General features: G+C 25.8%; 1 protein-coding gene across 1 annotated transcript in view; it reads left to right on the top strand.

Moving 5' to 3' along the window:
* LOC113548427 (Ig-like and fibronectin type-III domain-containing protein 1) overlaps window positions 1-19,869 on the top strand; it is a 92,037-nt gene that overhangs the window by 44,102 nt on the left and 28,066 nt on the right. The window contains exons 3-4 of the mRNA XM_026949300.1: window positions 6,398-6,503; window positions 16,089-16,316. Of these exons, the coding sequence (XP_026805101.1) occupies window positions 6,443-6,503; window positions 16,089-16,316 (289 nt within the window). The 5' untranslated portion in view covers window positions 6,398-6,442. The remainder of the gene's footprint in view (window positions 1-6,397; window positions 6,504-16,088; window positions 16,317-19,869) is intronic.

The following is a 19,869-nucleotide window of genomic DNA, read 5'->3' as shown; positions in this document are numbered from 1 at the left end:
AAAGATAAAATTTTATTATTTAACATACCTATTATAATGGACTTAGCAATGAGTAATCGCATATAACATATAAAACTACTTTAAATGAAGAAAATACGTGCTAGTGTTAAATGTATAGTATACTTTTTTTTAATACATAGGCATAATGTCCCTATTTTACTATATTATGTAAAAGTAAGTAATTAATAATAATTATTGTATACATCTAATTTTTTTTTAAATACTACGATAATTAATTTAATTTTAAGTCTTTTATTTACTAAATTAGTTATTACATTCTTGAAAAATATGATAGTAAATATTTTAAACAATAATTGGAATTAAAATGTTAATACGTTTGTAATTTATTTGTAAAATTGAAGTTTTCTAGTATTTTAGTCCAAAAAACGAATAGAATATTAACAGTATAGTGTAGACAGTTCTTAATATATAAATATATATATAATATATATATAGGTCTTTGTATTACTTTTATTGGCTTAAATGAAAATGAGAATAATTCAAATAATATAAAATTTAACTTTTTATTTATATTATAGGGTTTGTTATTTTTAAATTTGTATTTTTTATTTTTGGAAATCTGTTTATAGTATTTCAATAAGATAATTTTCTGTGACCGGTTGCTTTGATATTTTTTAGTTTTATAGATATAAATACATTTATCTCATTTATCTATTTCACTAGTATAATTTAGGATACCTCAATTATGGAAATTGTATGAAAGTTTACATTAATGTTCAAAAATTAAACTATATTTCTATTTTTTAGTATAATATTATTATCAATTATATCTTAATTATATAGTGTACTATAGATACGTATTTTCTGTTTAAATTTTAAATTTAGTTTTATATTTTTTTTTAAAGGTTCATGTGACGTTTTGTAATTAAAGTTTATGCTGAGATTAAGATTACAAGAGTTGATATATAGCATGTTTATTGTGTTTATAACTCTCGGATGATGGTTCGTGTCATATCATATTATTTTTCAATTTAAACTTATTTTAAAAGTATTACAACTTTTATACGAAAATAGGTTTATATTTTTATATCCAAAGATATTTTGCTGCACGAGGAAATTATTAATTATAAGATTTAGAATACAATAGTATTGTGTCTCGAATATAACTTGAATGAATAAACTAATCGAGTTAACTTATTATTTGATTATTATTAGGTACTGAATTTGATTTTAATGTTTAGATTTGAACTCCCTTTATTTTAAGTTGTCCATTACGTATTTATTTAAGATTGAGTAGCGAAGTCAGCCAAACATATATTTATCTAAAACAATTGGAATTATCTTGATATTTAATACACAACTTGTATTGTTGATTTCTTCAAAAATAATCCTAAAGATTAAAGTATTATTTGTTCAAGAAATAAGCATACTATTAAAGTGTATAATTTGCAGGTTAAGATTTAATCAATAACAAACAATTACCTTAATACGATGTTATTTTTGAAATAATTTTTACTAATATTCCAAGTATAGCTTAAACAATGCCATTGATATAATTGTACAAATTCTTTTATTTATAATAATGAATTACGACGAACAGAGTTGGCGTTTATAAAATATAACATTTAAATGCACTTATAAAATGTTAAGTTGGTATTTCGATGCAATTTAGTTATTTGATTTATTTAATAAATTTATTTTTATAAAAAACTAGGATCTTTAAATTAATTAACTAACTCAATTTTTATGTCACACGCAGTAATATATTTCTATAATAATGAGAAAAATAGTTATCAGTGGAAAAAATATGGATAGGTATCTATACTAACCACGAGAAACATGAGAAATTCATATTTAGTTATTGTATATGTAGGATTTATTAAAACAAGAGATTTTATTTTTTTTAATTTTCAATAAAATTATAAAATATAAATATACACGTTATAAGTTTTTTTACGTTACCGGATGTGGGGGGATGGTAAGTGAGCTAAAGCTATCCATAAAATTACAAGGAAATTTAAAAATGCTTTAAGTGTTTTTTTGGGCGTATTACGTAAAATATATTTATGTAATAAAATTGTAATTTCTACGAAGGTTGCTGTAAAAGTCTAAAATGTTATACTATATTTACGTTCAGCATTCCCGGACCCTCCCACCAAAAGTAATATCTTGGCTATAAGCTATGCTACTGATTTGAAACAAATAATATACATATTATAGTTAATGGGTAACTAAGAATCTAAAGGTAAGCCGTTATCATGTTATATAGCATAGACCGAAATATATAAAATGTAAAAACTAAAATTAAACTTTAATTTTATACTCATTGAATCTTTACAAATATGTCAGTAATACGCTTTAATATTAGTCTGATCTCAAAATTTGTGAACTTGTGCTATATAAATACGTTTTCTGTTAAACATTTTTTTATACATACGATTTATTGTTGCTTAAAATATAATATCACAAGGGTGGCAAGTGTCAAACACTCAGTTTCATTATATTTTCTAGCTTATTTTATTTGTAAGTGACTAATAGTTTTTTAATAACGAAATAGTAAGAAAAATCACAACATAGAACACTACTAAATACAGATAACAAAACTATTAGTTATACGTATATAAATTATCATTTAAATTTAATACCAACCTGCTTAATAATAATTTTAAACATTTTTTTGTATCTTCGAGTAAAATATTATTGCATTTATTTTAATAAAAACTTTAGTTATACTCTACCTGATGAAGACATTAAGGTAGAATAATCTCCCATATCATACTACCCTCTTTGTATCTGCTGAATGATCTCAAATACATATAGAAAACATTTTTTAATGAAAATCCAAAAGTTTGTTTCAAGTATGACAACTGTATATTGAAGTAGTTTTAAACTTGTTTTATTTATATTTTTGATCATTATCTTTTACACCACTATATTATAGTATATAATATAAATCCACTTAAATGTTTGAGTATCAACTACCTACATTTAATTTTTGTCGAATTCTTCGTGATTATTTAGTTTTCACTCTACAGAGTTAGCTATTTTGTAAAATAATTTTATATTATTTTTTCACAAAAATAAAAAATTGTTAAAAATAGAAACTGAATTGATTAATAAAATTTGTATATGGTATACTATTTAAAGATGAAATGAGTTTTGCTATTTTATGGAATTAACTTAATCTAAAATGTCCATTGAAATATATGTTTAATAGTAATGAAACTTAGTTAAACAATATGTAAATGCGTACGTAAATTTATAAATGTTGCAAATATTTAAACTTAATTTATCTATATGTGCATATTGATATTTTACAATGTATTTAAAATTATACTATTATTAGGATTTAAAAGAAAAAAAGATTTATTTGTTTTTAAAGAATTTCGGATTAAAACAAACAAATAATTTAACAGAATCGTGAAAAATTGATGGTATAAAAAAAAACTATTTAAAACGAACTTTCTAATGTTATAGTTGTCGTGTTCTATATATTAAGAATAATAATATTCGTACCAATATATACTGTATTCATATAAAACAAAGCGAGTAAAGTATCTACTCTGCAATGTCTCAATATATGAAATGCTGACCATTTTAAAAAAAAAATGTTTTTCGTAAGAAAATTAAAGACAAACAAATAATCTTGACGTCTTAGGAAAACTTGATATATCTATCATAAACCATAATAATATATCATGTTTGGTTTAAGGTTCAAATAATATTGACAATTGTTGTTGTTATTTACCAATTTGTGTATATATTTTGTTAATAAACGTCTAAACGAATGTCGCAAAAATATTGTTCTGTGTAACTCACTCTGCAGTGGTCCTAGGTCATACTGTTTTTCACACTAAATTCCATTATAGTATTTGGTTCATTACACCTGGATGAAAAAAATATATTGACCAGTAAATATAACAGCTACTCGTGATTGATTAGCATAATTGTATTAAAACCCAAACGCGGCTGAATTGGCAAATTATGACGAATCGATTTGATCTAGCTAACTTAATATTACAATTTCGTAACACCGCTATAGCTAACAATTACGATATTTTTTCGTTTCTGAGTGCGCGTGTAACGACGAACTAAATATGTATACACATTGATTCTTTTTAATGTTTCTTAGATTATAACCCCAAGGACTTACTGCCTGTCGAATCGATTGCTCGGCTCATAAATAATTTACTGCACCCCTCAAAATAAACCACAAGGAATTATTTTATCAAGGATTTTTTTCCCCTATTTTTATTATTCGACATTTTTGCTTGGGCCGTTGGGTTAAAGGAATTTTACGAGCAATTTTATTTATAACACATCCCCTAATATTTGTTATTAGCTAGCCGTGCATGATCGGGGATGACGAAAACTAATTTTCCCATTAATTCAGTCTTCGGGAGCAGCATACTATTGGCTATAAATAAATATTTGCTTTCCATTTCTAGACACCTGTCAGCGGTGGTGGATAGTGATAATTTATAAATATTTGTGTACTTAATAAATTCATAGCTACTAGAATTATATACTATAGATCCGTCAATGTTTCACAGACTGTCATCGCTATTCATTTATGGCTATTAATTATAACGCGAGAAGAGTCAAGTATACGTACCTATTACACACAAATTATTGGCCATACACAACATTGCACGTTTCAATAATATTCATGAGATCTGCCAACGACCGTTATCACCACTGCGATAGGGTACTATAATAATAGTATAGGTACATGAACAGATTTGACCATAACTCAATCATTTTGGAAGGCAATACCAAAAACCCTTCAACGCTCGACCGCCACCCTGATTGTTCCATAAATGATTACGATTCGTTTAGCCCATTAAGGTTTTGCTCAAATAAATTATATCGCCGGTCATACTACCTATACCGGATACACACTATGCAGCTATAATATTGTTTAATTGTTTTCTCGTTTATTAGGTAAACAGGTAGGATACGTATTCGACCAACCCAAATTGGAACCATTTTCATGAGAACAACGCACTCTTATTAAATTACCCTTTAGTTTTGACTAATGTAATTTGTGTTTAGTTTGTGTTGCTATTGCTATTCATTGCATTCAATATTTGGTTTGATGTATAAAGATTTTATGGCTTGCCTATTCTCAAAATAGTGTTTTGTAAAAATATAAATAATTGTCAACTACCAATAATGTACAATATCTCATTTATTATTTTGTAGATAGTTAGTATTTTTATTCGACTATTTTTATTTTTTTTATCTAAAATATATATTTATTGTTTCTTGCATTTAATAGTTTTAATATCTAAATTTACCTTTATTAAATTAATCAAACGACTTTATTAGTTTTTTCGCTGAACATATATTATTCAATACATAGGTACATATAAATAATAAAATTAACGTATCGGTGGTATAAACGATTATTATATCTTATTATATTATATTATCTATGGCGTATTCCAATATATATATAATAATTATTCGGTACTTACTACCAAAATTTTAATTTATTTACTAGTCAACATTACAATTTGTATACTATTTTATTTTTACGAATGAAAAATTATTAATTAAAATTAACCTTTTAATAACGAATGTAAATATCGTAATATTCATTAGGTAAATTCACAATATTTTTTTAAAATTCATATGTTTAAGCAGTATCTAACTCAGGTCATATAATATGTATTGTATAATATTTTCTTATTTAAAACAAAGAATTGTCAGAATAGAGTTAAAAAGTTATGAATATTAAAAATATATAAAGTAGAAAGAAATTATTCTATTGCTACAGGCTAAAAAATAATAGAATATTATTGGGCAATTTTGTCGAAAATATGGAATATACTTTTTATTTATTTATATAAAAAAAGTAAAAATTAGTTATATCTTATATTTTGTTTACTCTAAAAATATAAAGCTAAAAAAGTTAATTTTTACTAAATCAAATTGATATGTAGAGATATATTTGTGGTGATGGAATTCATCATAGTAGGTACTTATCGTATTAGTCAAGTAATTATCCGACCTTCGAAAAACATCAATAAATCAGTATCTGTGTGAAATTTGGTTTTATTATCTTATTTTTTTTTTTATCTAATAGACCATTATTATAGTCTGATTTCTAAACGATTCTAACAAGATATCTATAAAAAAAATCTTAAAACCATACATCTTGTTAGTCGTCTCTTAGGTTCTGGTTTCGTCACGTCTCTCACTTGCCATTTCCCCACCATTAGTTCCAGTCCAAACTTCCAGTCACGTATCGAACATTAGGTGAGTATATCACAACAAAATCATAAACGCATTCATTGCGACCACTGTAGTAACACACTGATCCATAAACATACGTATACGCAAATATATAATCATGTTGTAGTATAGTAATATTCGTTGTTATTTGATGACATTGTATGTAATGTGTTGTTCTTTTGGTTTTTGTTTTTAGCGTTAAACCTTAGTACACAGTCCGGATCAGCTGATTGGGGCCATCATGATTGTCAACATTCACATTGGTCCGGTTGTACTTCTTTTAATTAACGTCATCCATAATGGTAAGTTTATTTATTGTTGTTATTTTTTGTGGAGTTGTTAAGTTTGGCAATTTTATTTTGACTTAATAGTCCACATAGTGTATTTTATAAGTTTAATTTAGTATTGTACTCAGGTATTTAAGGTATTTGCGAGACAGTTGAAGTTATTGGAATTAACTGGCTTATAACTTGAGAATGAAATATTATTTTTCCCTAATATACAAATCGTACAGTGTATGTCATTGTTAAAGACATGTTTTAATATTTATGGAATTTTTATAAGTTCTGTATAAAGAGTATTCATGTTTGTTTTTTAATTTTTAAATAATTAAATTGTTGACCTTTTTCTGAAATTTAACATCACTTAGCTATGGTGGAAATCAAATATCGAAGCCATATAAATTTAAATACTCGTAGTTAAGTATTAATTATTGTTTTTTAATTATAAATAATTCTTTGTATGTATAGAATATACCATAACATTATATACCGTGCACAATTATTAATCATTAAACGGATACGGTAGTATTAATAAGCTTGATTTGGTTGCAGTTTAGGTTTAATAAATAAACCGATATTCCAATTAAATATTTTGTAGAATATTTTTTCAAGTTATAATAATTATGTTATAGAAAATAATTTTTTATTAATATTTATTTTTAATATCACTATTTACTAAATATTATTTAAAGATTCATTGACGAATTATAAAAATTCAATTAATTACTGACACCATTTATAAAGGAGTAATGGTTCTATTTTTATTTTTTCCTGCGAATTTTTTTGTTAACTTTTACATATATAATACACTGTATATATAATATATTATATGAATATTATACATCAAATAATTAACTCAAATAATCATACATTGTTTTAACATATTAGTTATAAGTTATAAAATGCACTATAGAAATTCGTATGAATGTACAAGGTTTTCAATTGAAAAATAATTTGTACTTTATTAATATTATTAAAATAGTAGAAATTATTTAGTAATCCGAGTTTGTATAAAAATATTTGTATTTGTATTTGAATTTGATTCTATTGTTTAATTACAGCTTTCATATTTACGTGTAATTATCTGTCAATATATTAGTTTTTTGTGTGCTATTACATATTTAAATGTAAAATACTTTTAGCTTTTCAACTTAAAAAAATAACTAATTGTATTTTTCTTTATCAAAATTTTGGACACGGATCGAAATAATTAACTTGTTAATATTTTCTTCATTAAGATTGGATTTTGCTAGGGGTTTAAAATCTGTTCACAGCAAGCTAAAGTCATAATTCAATTTATTTGATTTATTACGGGATACGCAAAATATGTTAAGTAATTTTATGAATAATAAACTATATTATCGCTCAACTATTAAAGTATTAATTTATGTATTTATACTATTGTGAGTGTCAGTTGAAAATATTTCATTTTAAATGCACATACCAAATTCAAATTGAATTTCAATCGTTATTTGTTAGCCTTCAAACATTGTCGACTTGTGAGTGCTCTTGTTTATGTCATTATTTTTGTTTTTATGGTACCATTAAGGAATTTAATATTATGTTTTTCTATGAAATTGTTTTATCATAGTATTTTTATCTAAAAAAAAAAAAAAGTTTTGTTTTACTAATTATTATTATGTAGGTAATGTATAATAGCAATTATGTTAAATCATTGTTGATATACACTACACGCTTACTTAAAACTTTTTATTTAAAATTACTGTGACGACACGGGGCTTATAATATTTCACACTTGGGAAATATTACTGAATAATTGAAAACGTATAATAGTTCTTGAAACCAACGAAACTTCGATTGAAAACTATTTATGTTGGGTGTTGACGTACAATATTAATCTGACAAGTTGAACGATTAAAATATGTATATTAAGGGAATCAATATTTCTTACAGGGAGTCACGTAGTTTAATTAAGCGCCACTAGTTGAATTATTCGGAACGCATTAAAGACATTTATCGTATTTCATTATACAGACATACAATCAAAATCAATAATTAATGTATTTCAGTTATTTTACGTTTTCTATTATGTCAAAGATAAGACGTGCGACATTCTATCCGTTTAGTTCTCATTTGATATTTCGTATATTACCCCGTACTTGTCCAATCTGACATTTTGACCCGATCGTTGTCTGCATTTGTCGTCTTCGCATTTCAGATCTGAATCAATAACGAATAGGAAGTCCAAGTCCGGCGGAACAATAGTCGTCAAAACGGTGATCCGCTTAGTGCGCTGTGTCGCGCTTGTAGGTGGTAAAATGGTTTTTAATTTTAATGTTTAACGGCCGTTAAGGGAGATAGGGTTTAAATTTATGGAGTTTTAACGCGGTCAATGGTGCCTCTTTCGCGGGCTCTGGGAGTGGGTCCAAAAACGGTGAACAATTAATACTTGCCATTCCTTTTAAAAGGGCGGGCGCCGCCACTAGATTTTTGCTTTTTTCCTTTGAATTCGGCGTAAAATGTCTGTGCGGGATTCGGTGCGCCGCGCCACTGTCCCGCGGGGGTATAGCGCTGGAGCCAGATTAATGTGAACTTAATGTCTTGTATAGTAATTAGATGGGACGCACTAATGGCAAATCAAACGTCCACTGTATATATATATATATATATATTACACGTATAATTCACTGTCTGACGATAGTGGTCCGCACGTCACTATATAGCGTCTAGCATAATTTTTTTTCTTTCTAAACATACGTTTTTCAACTTTCCTTGTCATTCACTATACTTCGTTTTTAATGTGCAGCCTCAGCGATTGTTAATGTAGTCCACGATTATCGTTGCGATTTACATTTTTTTTTTTTGCTCCAAACGCCGTCTATAAACTGAAAATGAACTCTTAATGGGCACGTGTTTCTGTCACAAATTAGCGCAAACATTAATAACAACCTAAAATGTTAATTTTCATAAACCCGTTGCTTCATTTTATATTCTATAGGCAGATATACTTAACGAACATTGAATGTCATCGTTTTACCAACTATATGTGTGAATGTGATATCTGCACATTTTTCATAACTTTAATAATAATTACAAAAAGTAAAACAAAACATATTATGCTCGTATTGTTTAATTCAATATAAAGCCGTAATAATAATGAAAATAACTGTAATATTTTTTGTTTATCAGCAAATATTTACACTATACGAACATTTATGGTAGGTATTAGTGTATAACTGTAGAAGTATTGATTTCACGGGTACGGACTGTAATTAAAAAAGAAATATATATATATTTATGAAATTTAACTTTTAATGAAAAATGAGTTAACTAACACATTATGAAGACAATCTATGTTCTATCATAAAAATGTAAATATATTTTATTTTATGATTTTATATGGGCCGTCGATAATAATTATTAGGTATTTATATTGTATATTTTCTTTAAAAATACCAAGTTGTAACTAATGAACATTTAAGTTTGAACATATCTTGCGTTAAATGTGATGCACATTACATAATTTGTATACGATTTTCATGTAGCTTTGTCATATATTGAATTATAATGTTTGGCATTTGTGGAAATTCTATAATAATGTATCCAAGTAGAATTGAATTATGTATTCAATTTACCTATAATTTATAAACTTCCCTTTTTAGTTCATTTTTTATAAGACACATATAATATGTATATATTATTTTTAAATACAGATTATCCAACCCTTTAGTTGGCTTAGTTCAACTTTTAAAATAAATGAGCATTGTTCTTGGTTTCTTGTGCACTGCATATAATAACAGGAAGAGTACCTAGCTAAAGAACATCTATTGAGGATAACAACATTGTTACTTTGTTTTAATTGTTTGGTAAATGAAATGTATTGTAATAAAAAACACATTGAGTTTCTTCGTGTGGTATTTTTAAACACATTTTAGAGTAATTATATAGACAATTTTAAAATACTAGTTTATTGTTTATAATAACGAGTTGTCTAGCACAGTAAAATACTCGACAATTATACAAAAGTTATCCAAAAAAGCTTTAACTATATAACAAATTAAAATGGCTTTAATAAACAAAATATATATATATTTTTGAAAAAGTTATTATGTATTTATGCTTTAGTTGTTATTATTATTTTTATAATCCAATCTCCCAAGTGTATTAATTAATTATACTTGGAATAAAATATAACACAGTTAATTATAATAAAAACATATAATACTTAATAAGTTGTTTTTTTTATCCGGTTTAAATTCATTAATACTAAACCTTATGTGATTTATAATAATATAATACTATTTTCATATAAAACCATTATCGTGTATATTATTTTCAGTATTGATTGTTCCTTTGTTGTTTGATTTGGTATAAAATATTTTTTTTCTTATATTTAAATGTTATTATTATTTATTATTATAATACGAGAATATATTTGTACATAATATCATACATGGCAAAAAATATGAATAAGTGCACTACTTAGGTAAACAAGGCACACATCAAAAAATAATAGCTTGTTCACTTCACTCAGAATCTAAAATGTATGCATTTTACTATTTCAAAGTGTCTAGTAGCACGCGTGCCTCTTCATTCGGTCAATTTACGTCAAAGCGTGTTTCTCTTCAGAGCCACCGCTGTCTGGATTTTTATACGAATAGTTTTTTTCATTTTTTTTTTTCATGTTATTTTACTATTTTTCCAATGACACTAAAATATGTACTAGTCCGTTAACTGAAGGCCGTACGTTTTATTACTGTGCCACAGTGCCGTTCCGGCTGTTGAAGACCGTAGCCGCTAAATGGAACAACGTCCCATTGATTGTATAGTTGACACGGTTACGGGCAATGAGTTATGCTTATAGATATGTATACCTATATATTTACCATATTAGAGATAAGTGATAATCAAAGAACAAATCATTCTGATGGCCAACACTTGTGGTTGCACATTTTTATGCGCACCCGATACCTACTGAGATATAGCCGTAATAGGTACAGCGTAGGTGGACATTTTCACTATTACCACCAACAGTGGTTTTAATTTTCATTTTCGTTTTTTTTTTTTTTTTTTTTTTTATCGGTGAGGTCATAATATCATTATATTATATAAACACTGTACTGTGTACACCTTCTGACTATTACATATATGTGGCTGTATAATGACAACTGGCGATATTAGATAAACTTTATTTCAGATTTCTCATTATTGTTGTTACGTTTAGTAATCCGCGTCAATTAAACATATAATGATGGCTTTAAGTGGTGCCGTAAACCTAAATATATCATAATATCGAAAAATTAAAGATGTAGATAATAATTATTGTACCGGTATAGTTTGTATATTTATAAATAATAATGCTGAATAAATACGTTAATTTATTTTTTTAATTTTAAAAAGATTATCCATAATATATTTTTCTATTTTTATCTTTGTGTGCGATCTGTCAGTTTTATTTTCTTCTGTATTTCTTTTATTCTCCAGCCATGAGCGATTCCCATCGACCTTGTCTTTCAGTTATGTTATTTAAATATTCAATCCTTAGTTTTGATTCTTTTAAGTAGAAATTTAGTAAGACACAATCAGTATTATTTACACGATCTTAATTGTAAAATTTAAAATTTAAAATAGTTCAATTGTATGTAAAAATAAAATAAAAATTTATTATCTATAAAATAATAATGCATGAAAAATGTTTTATTTTTAATGTGTATACTTATTGTAATATGTAAATGTAATTTAATAATAATAATAAAAACAAATATAATAAATACCGATATATTAATATTATATTAAATATAGCTATCTGATAAGTAATTAAATTTTACCTACAGGCTATAAATCATAATATTATATAGATAAATACCAAATTACGTATTATCTTAATCTAAAATTAATTTTGAAATAAAAACAAGCTTGTACTTAAAAACACTAATAAAAAGTGTACATTCTTTTGATTAGAATAAAATATTATATAATTATTAATAAATATACATATATCAATAATTAAATAGTAAATTTAACATAAAACTTAAGTCTTATGAATATTAATGTATATTTATATTATATTCTAGTTAATTTACACGTAGTGTATATTCGAAACTTTAGTAGGTTATTTTTATTATTATTATTATTTATAATACGTACTAATAGTCAGGCTATTAGTGTTGTATAAATTTAAGGTATTAAAATTTAAGTTCGTAGATTAATATTTAGGTGTAATACTTATTTAAAATAAATGGTACAGGAATGGTAAATTATGGTAACTTAAATTAAATAGTATAATTTTGATGAATGTAAAAATTTTGTGAGCAGAGTGATGGTTTTTGGAATTGAAGCAAGAAATTCACAGAGGCTGTAGGGGTATTGAGCTTATTTCGGAATCCTTGGTATTTGCGACATTTGGTGAAAATATGTTTAATTGTATCTGGTGTGATACATGAGTTACAGAGATATTGATCTTGTCCAGCCATCAGGTACTTGTGTGTTAGGTTGGTGTGTCCAACTTTAAGTCTGCGTGGGAGTGATTCGTCATGTTCCCAAAGGAAGGTTGGTTTCGTAGTAGAGTATTAATATTATAGTTTGTTTATTTAGAATTATGACCATTTTCAAATTTTCAAGATTTCAAAATAAATATTTAATTGAACAATGAATTACTTAAATAGTCAAAGTGCATCAATCATGGATATGTGATATTTATTAAGTAAAAATTAAAGAATTATATATTTTGAATATAAATTAAAGAGTGAAGTTTGTAAAATTGAAAAACCTCTTTATAAAAAGTATGAAAGCTTATTGGTATATTATTATTATAATATAATACAAAATTCGAATTATATTTAAGACTAAAATAAAATAATAATACCTATTGTATGCTAAAATTTATATGTCTATTCATAATGCATTACTTAATAAAATATCAATAAATATATTTTTTATACTTGAATATAATAATGGATGAAATCAATATTTTTAATAACAATATTCCTATACTGTATAATATATTATAGTTATACCTACAATTTTTTCATAATGTAAACGTGTATTGAAAAATTATAAACATTGATATATTCTTACTCGTACTTACTTAGTAAATATTAATGTAAATGTTAAAAGATTAGAACTATTTTGGTGAAAATAAACTATTTTTTGCTTTTACGTTTTATTGTACAATTAGTGGTATTTTGAATGATTCATTATTTGTGAATAACGATTTCTTTAGAATCCCTTTTCTATTTTTCTTTACAGTGATAAGATTTATATTAATCAAACACATTATACACTCATCAAGAACGCTTTGTTCTATTTTCAATAACATAATGTTATGTCTTTAAAACTCAAAACAGACTTAGGCTTGGAATATCACAAAGAATGACCTACAAACAAATATTCGACTTAATTAATTCTACTCTACTATAAGTAATAGCAATAAAAGCGCGATGATATACATTTAAATTAAATATACACACACAATTTTCCTTTCAAGTTTGTTCTCTTATGTTTTATGTTAGCTGCATAAATAAATAAATTAACTTCCTATTTTGATTTAATAAACTATAATAAATGCATTAATTGGAAATTATTTGTCTATTTAACTAGTATATTGTCTATAACTTGATAAATAAATATATGGTTATTATTTGTTTCCGTACAAAATCATCTACATTTAATGTTTTTTATGGTTATATGATAAAAATCCATACTAACCTTAATTAAGATTAGGAAGTATCATAGTAAATATAATAACTATATAAGAGAATTATATATATATATTGGATATATTATATTATACAACTATATTTCAATTTTTTCATCTTACTTATCAAGCACGTTGTTGGAAAGTGTTTCAGTCATGAAGTGTCAGTCACTTAATAAGGAGTATTTGGTTTTTATAATAACGAACAAATTATTTTGTACCTAGTATAATAATTTCACCAACCCAACACTTTCGAACAATGATTTCTGAAGTACACCTCTAGTGTATTACAAGTGGAAGGGATTTCTTTTCCTTTAACAGCGAAAATAATTTTTGAAAGAACCATGTTTCAACTTTCAAGTACTGTTCCGTGAGTTTTTTTAGATTCAAGTAGTTTTTTTTGATAAAATAATATATTCTATCTTATAGTTGCAAATAAAGGTCATTGTAATTAAAAATGAAACGAAGTTTAGAGTTAGTAAAAAGTGCTTAAAGTGCTTTACTGCTAAAAAAATGAGTGATTTAATTTTTTAATTTCAATATTTGTAATACTTCTTGGTACTCCCTTGATAAATAGAATACTTATTTTAGTATTTACAAATTATAATTATACCAGTAGGGTTCATAAGTATTGTAACACGATATACGTGCACCCATTACCTATGTGTATAAACAATATATTAAATATACACGTTGTAATTAAATAGATAGGTACGTTTAGAGTATTAAGCCTCATTTTTACATTTAATTAATTGTGGATCTATCGTTAATTATAAAATATAGTATTTCAAAGAGTGTAAAAGTATACGCATGATTTGTATACACTACTAGTTTATCTGTGCACATAGACACCTGCGAATGACGCTATACATTTCGAATATACCTATTCCCTTCATTCCTCCGATGCTTTGTTGTACGGTGTTATTTATTGATATAAAAGATACAGTATAGTGTGGCCAGAACGTGAAGATTTACGAGTGGTGTGACCCAGGTGCCTTATGGATAGTACTGTTCACTGTTTCTGTCAGTAGTATTTTATAGAGTAAACACTTGTGTTTTGCTTTAAATATCTAGAAAAATTGTTTATACTTAGTTTATACATTTTTTTCCTCGCTTATTGTTTAGGCAAATAGATGGAAAAGTTTTACACAATTCGCCATGTTTTCGGCGATATAAATCTAATACTATTTAATTTATTGTTTTTAATTTTTTTTTTCTGTAGCAAATGTTCGTAACACCATATTGTTATCCTTTTAAAATTAAAATAGATTTGTTTGAAAGCAATACAATTCATTAATCCCTCGTAAAGTTGTTTTATCTAGACATTTAATTTTTACTATATTTTCATTATCGAATAGCGGTTATGAAAAATTGTGTTTTTCGAAACCAAAAAGTCACGTCACAAAAATAATTTCATCGTTGTTAATCATTATGTTTCTATTATTATAAGATTCATATATTATGTCTTAACTTTCGATTGTATGAGTCTGTATACTTTAGAGTGATAGATGGATTTGAACCGTACTGGTTGAACGATTTTGTTTTCAATGGACTTGATCATTGTCTAGTGTAAATGGTTTTTAAGATGTATCTTTACGATAACAAATATGTGAATATTATATTGAAACAATCCATACATGGTTGACTATTACATAGTGATTCCTCTTTTGTTTTCCGTTTACCCAATCAATACTACGCGAATTAGGGCAATTGGTATTTTACATGTAGACATATGTCTCGAAGGACGTCATGTACTGTCTGTTGTAATATTCTGATGTGTGTGGTGCTTTTGAACTTTGACCTAATTGCGCATAGTATTGATGAAATCATGAGCCCCACGATGATGGTTACAATGATAGAATAGGAGTAAATAATCAAACTGAAGGTTGTTTTCAATTTATTATTGACCTACATATTGAAACCCAAGTTAAACTTTTTATTGTTTTTAGTGCAATTGTTGGATACTGCCGAATTGCCGGTCATGCAAGAACCAACTGCAAAACCTATACACTCTAAAGAAGGCGACTCGGCTCTTATGACATGCGTCGTAAGAAATTTAGGGGACCACACTGTAATGTGGAAAACTGAAAATAAAGACAGACAAGGATTGAAAGTATTGACCGCAGCAGAATCTAGAATAACCGCTGACAGAAGGTTCGAGGTCTTACACGATAAAGGTAAGAGGATATTTTATGTTAAGTAATTTTGAGTTTGTACTTCTTTTTGGTATTTATTCAAACGATAAAGAAAAGTTATAAACATTTGTATTTTTTTGGAGTTTGTTTGAACCCTTATGGGTCATAATATGTTCAATTCCCCTTGCTCTCAAACATTACCAAAACCTTATTTATAAATCCTTCTGTAACTGTTGACTAAACAAATTTGTACAAACCTACGTAAACTGTACGGTAATACAATATAGGTATACCTAATAGTTTGAAAGCCTAACCTGTTTCATATTAAACTCATAGACTTGTATCGATTAAAATGTATACTTGAAAAGGTCATAATGGTAATTTCCAACTCGAGAGATCGATAAATTTGCTTATTTATTCAAAAAACTTTTGTGGGTTTCGGATAAAAAATGTACATATACGTATCCTTGAAGGAATATTGTTAAAAAACACCTTAACTGAATCGATTAGACTCTTTTTTCCAAAGAGTTATTTAATCATGTTTCGATAGGGAATTTCTATTCTAAAACGGTAGTAGTAGGATAAAATAAAACGAAAGAAGAGAAATAAAGTTCTCCCGCAGAAAAATACTTGTGGAAAACTTTTTTTATAACCCTAAAAACTTTACACTGTCCGTGAAGATTTTTGATCGCATCGAGTCTTAAGTTTGCTACCAACAAATAAACCTTTAATATAATAAGTATGCCAGTTGGCAGTTTGGTGAAGTTTTGGTAAATTACTTTCACAATTCATGTTTGGAATCTTAAATAATTATCGAATTACCCTTAGAAAACCAAGGGAGAACATACTAATTCATAATAAGAATTGCATACATATAATTGCTTCTACTTTAAAATGTAAATTATCTTCCCAGTGAAAAACTTTTGATTTACGTCAGGTCAAATTGTAACACTGATACACTGTTGAATATTTTATACGAATAGAATTTGTGAATAGCAGTAATTAGTATTACCAGTCTAATATGTTATATATTTATAAACATTAAACATTTAACATAGGTTATACTAATAAATATGTTAAATTATTTTTCTAATAAAGTCATAACCATTTGATTTAAAATCATAAAAACATTATGTAAATTTTTAATGAAAACAAGTAATTATCATAATATTCTTCCCACACTAAATGCTTCGAATGTAATACTTATACACTCGTGATTAGATTGATGATGTTCGGTTATCACCATTATCATACTGTAATTTTCATAATAATTGCGTATAATATATATTATATAACTTTGTTTTGTGTGACTGTGAATTAGTGTTATAGCTTATTGCGAAACTAATAATATTAGCGTTATAACAAAATTAAAATTAAATCATTTACGGAAAAACAAAAAAAGGTGTTGTTTTAAACAACTTTTTCGTGTTTGTATCAATGCACTATATCATAGTAAAGATTTATACAATTATTGAGTATTTTATTGAATAGATTTTTATTATTTTTTTGTTCATATAATAATTTATATAAAACTGTGTCTCTTTAACTTACTTATAGTATTTTCGGTGTATAATATACAACTTTGAAATTAATGTATGAGATGTAACATCATACGTATAGTTATTCAATTTATTGTTACTAGTTTATAATACAAGACGGACATAATTTTAACACGGCACATTTTAACATTTGAATTTATTAAACACTTGAGTTTAAATTTACATTTTTTCTGTAAGGTACTTTTCATAATTTATTTCGTGAAGTGGCAAAAAACAAGGGTTAAGTACTTAAAAAAATAAATATAATTTGTATTAGACTGGTAAATACATTTTTTTTTAGCTATATTGCGTAATAACAACTATAGAAATATTACCGTATATACTATATATATATAAGTCTTTGCACTAGAATAAAACAACACGTGTTTAATTAATTTTTGGAAATATTTGTTGTTTGTTTTAATTGTTTTGATTCAAAAAGTCAAACAAAAATAAAGAAACGTTTTTATCACAATAAACACTGACTTGACGTTGAGGATTAGCATTGTTCGGCCCCAACGGCTAACGCAATATAAACTCAATAAAGTTTCATTACGTATACCGTGGTGTTTAAAATGTCTTTGTTGTTAATGGTGCAGTAAATTCAAAATTTACACTGCAGGAAATTCACAGTCCCGTCAATTTCTGTATAAGAACTTTTGGTAATTTGTTAAACGTGGTATACACATTTAGGCAAATCCCTAGATTATGAATAATTAATACGCTCGCCTTTCTGTAGCAGATAAGGGTCCTGGAGAAAACTCTTGCGGGTGTGAACGTAGGGTAGTTGGGAAAAGGGTGGACGATATACATTTAAGGATGAGAGGAGTAGGCGATATACAGCTCAGAATATACAAAACTACCAACACAATAATCATTAAGAATTATGTCTAGATCGTTTTAGTAGTTTGTTCGATAGGTCTTCAGCAAGACAAATGTAAATTGATCATTAATGTATAAGCAATAAACGATTTTAAATGTGATATGTAATTGTGACTTAATCAATGTAGCGTGGTTGAATTGTAAAGAAATTTAACTTAGTTTCTATAGATAATAACTTAATGTTCTTAACTTGAACTTTTAATACTAAGTCAATGAATAAATAATTACATTTATAACGGAAAATTTTAAAATGTGATAGAACATTAGACATACTTATAATACAATTACTTTTGTGCGAATGAATCTTTTATCGTTAACATAGCACACAACTTGTTATAAAGGGTAGTATTAACAGTTATTATTTCAGTCAAATGCGTTTCATATTATGGTGTATAGAAGTTTTTTTTTTATACATTTGTATTCTATTTTTATCTATTGTATTTTATTTTCTTATAATAAAATTTAACTTGGTATTTCAAAAAGTCGATCTAATTATTAATTAATGATTAAAGTCTTTCAACACATCTGTCAAATTATTATGATTGTAGTTTGCGTACTATAGAAAAATTGTATTTCTTTATAATATTGTAATTTTTTATTCTCATTAAAAAACATTGAAATTAAATACTAGTAATACACTGGTACATCAGAAAAAAAATAAAAAAAAAACTACACAATATTAATTCATTTCTGTTGTTAAGAATTGTATTTACATGTGCATATAGTTTCATTTTATAATTTATTACGAATGGTGTTAAGGCATTTTTCAATAAATGATATGATTAAAGGAAAATAATAAAAAAATAATAAATCATGAATACAGTTTTTTAAGAATTGATAAATATATAATCTAATTACCAAAATACATATAATTGTGAATAGTGTAATAGTCGTATCATACAAAATATTTGATGCCAAATAATTTATATATATAAAATAATTATGTATTTGTATGATTGATAAATATATATGATATATCACGCATTAATTTATACCTAGCAATTAGGTACATGTGATCTATAATTTATTGTATTCTGTTGTAAATATGTTACCTAATATGTTATATCTTGATGACATTTCTATTTAGACATAACGCGAAGAGTTGAATTATAAATTAAAATATTTCTCTCTGTATATTTACCTATTTTAATAAAAATGAAGAAAATATATCATAA

The sequence above is a fragment of the Rhopalosiphum maidis genome, chromosome 1 (assembly GCF_003676215.2).
Source record: "Rhopalosiphum maidis isolate BTI-1 chromosome 1, ASM367621v3, whole genome shotgun sequence".
NCBI classification, from domain to species: domain Eukaryota; kingdom Metazoa; phylum Arthropoda; class Insecta; order Hemiptera; family Aphididae; genus Rhopalosiphum; species Rhopalosiphum maidis.
This window is presented reverse-complemented; position numbering and strand designations above follow the sequence as displayed.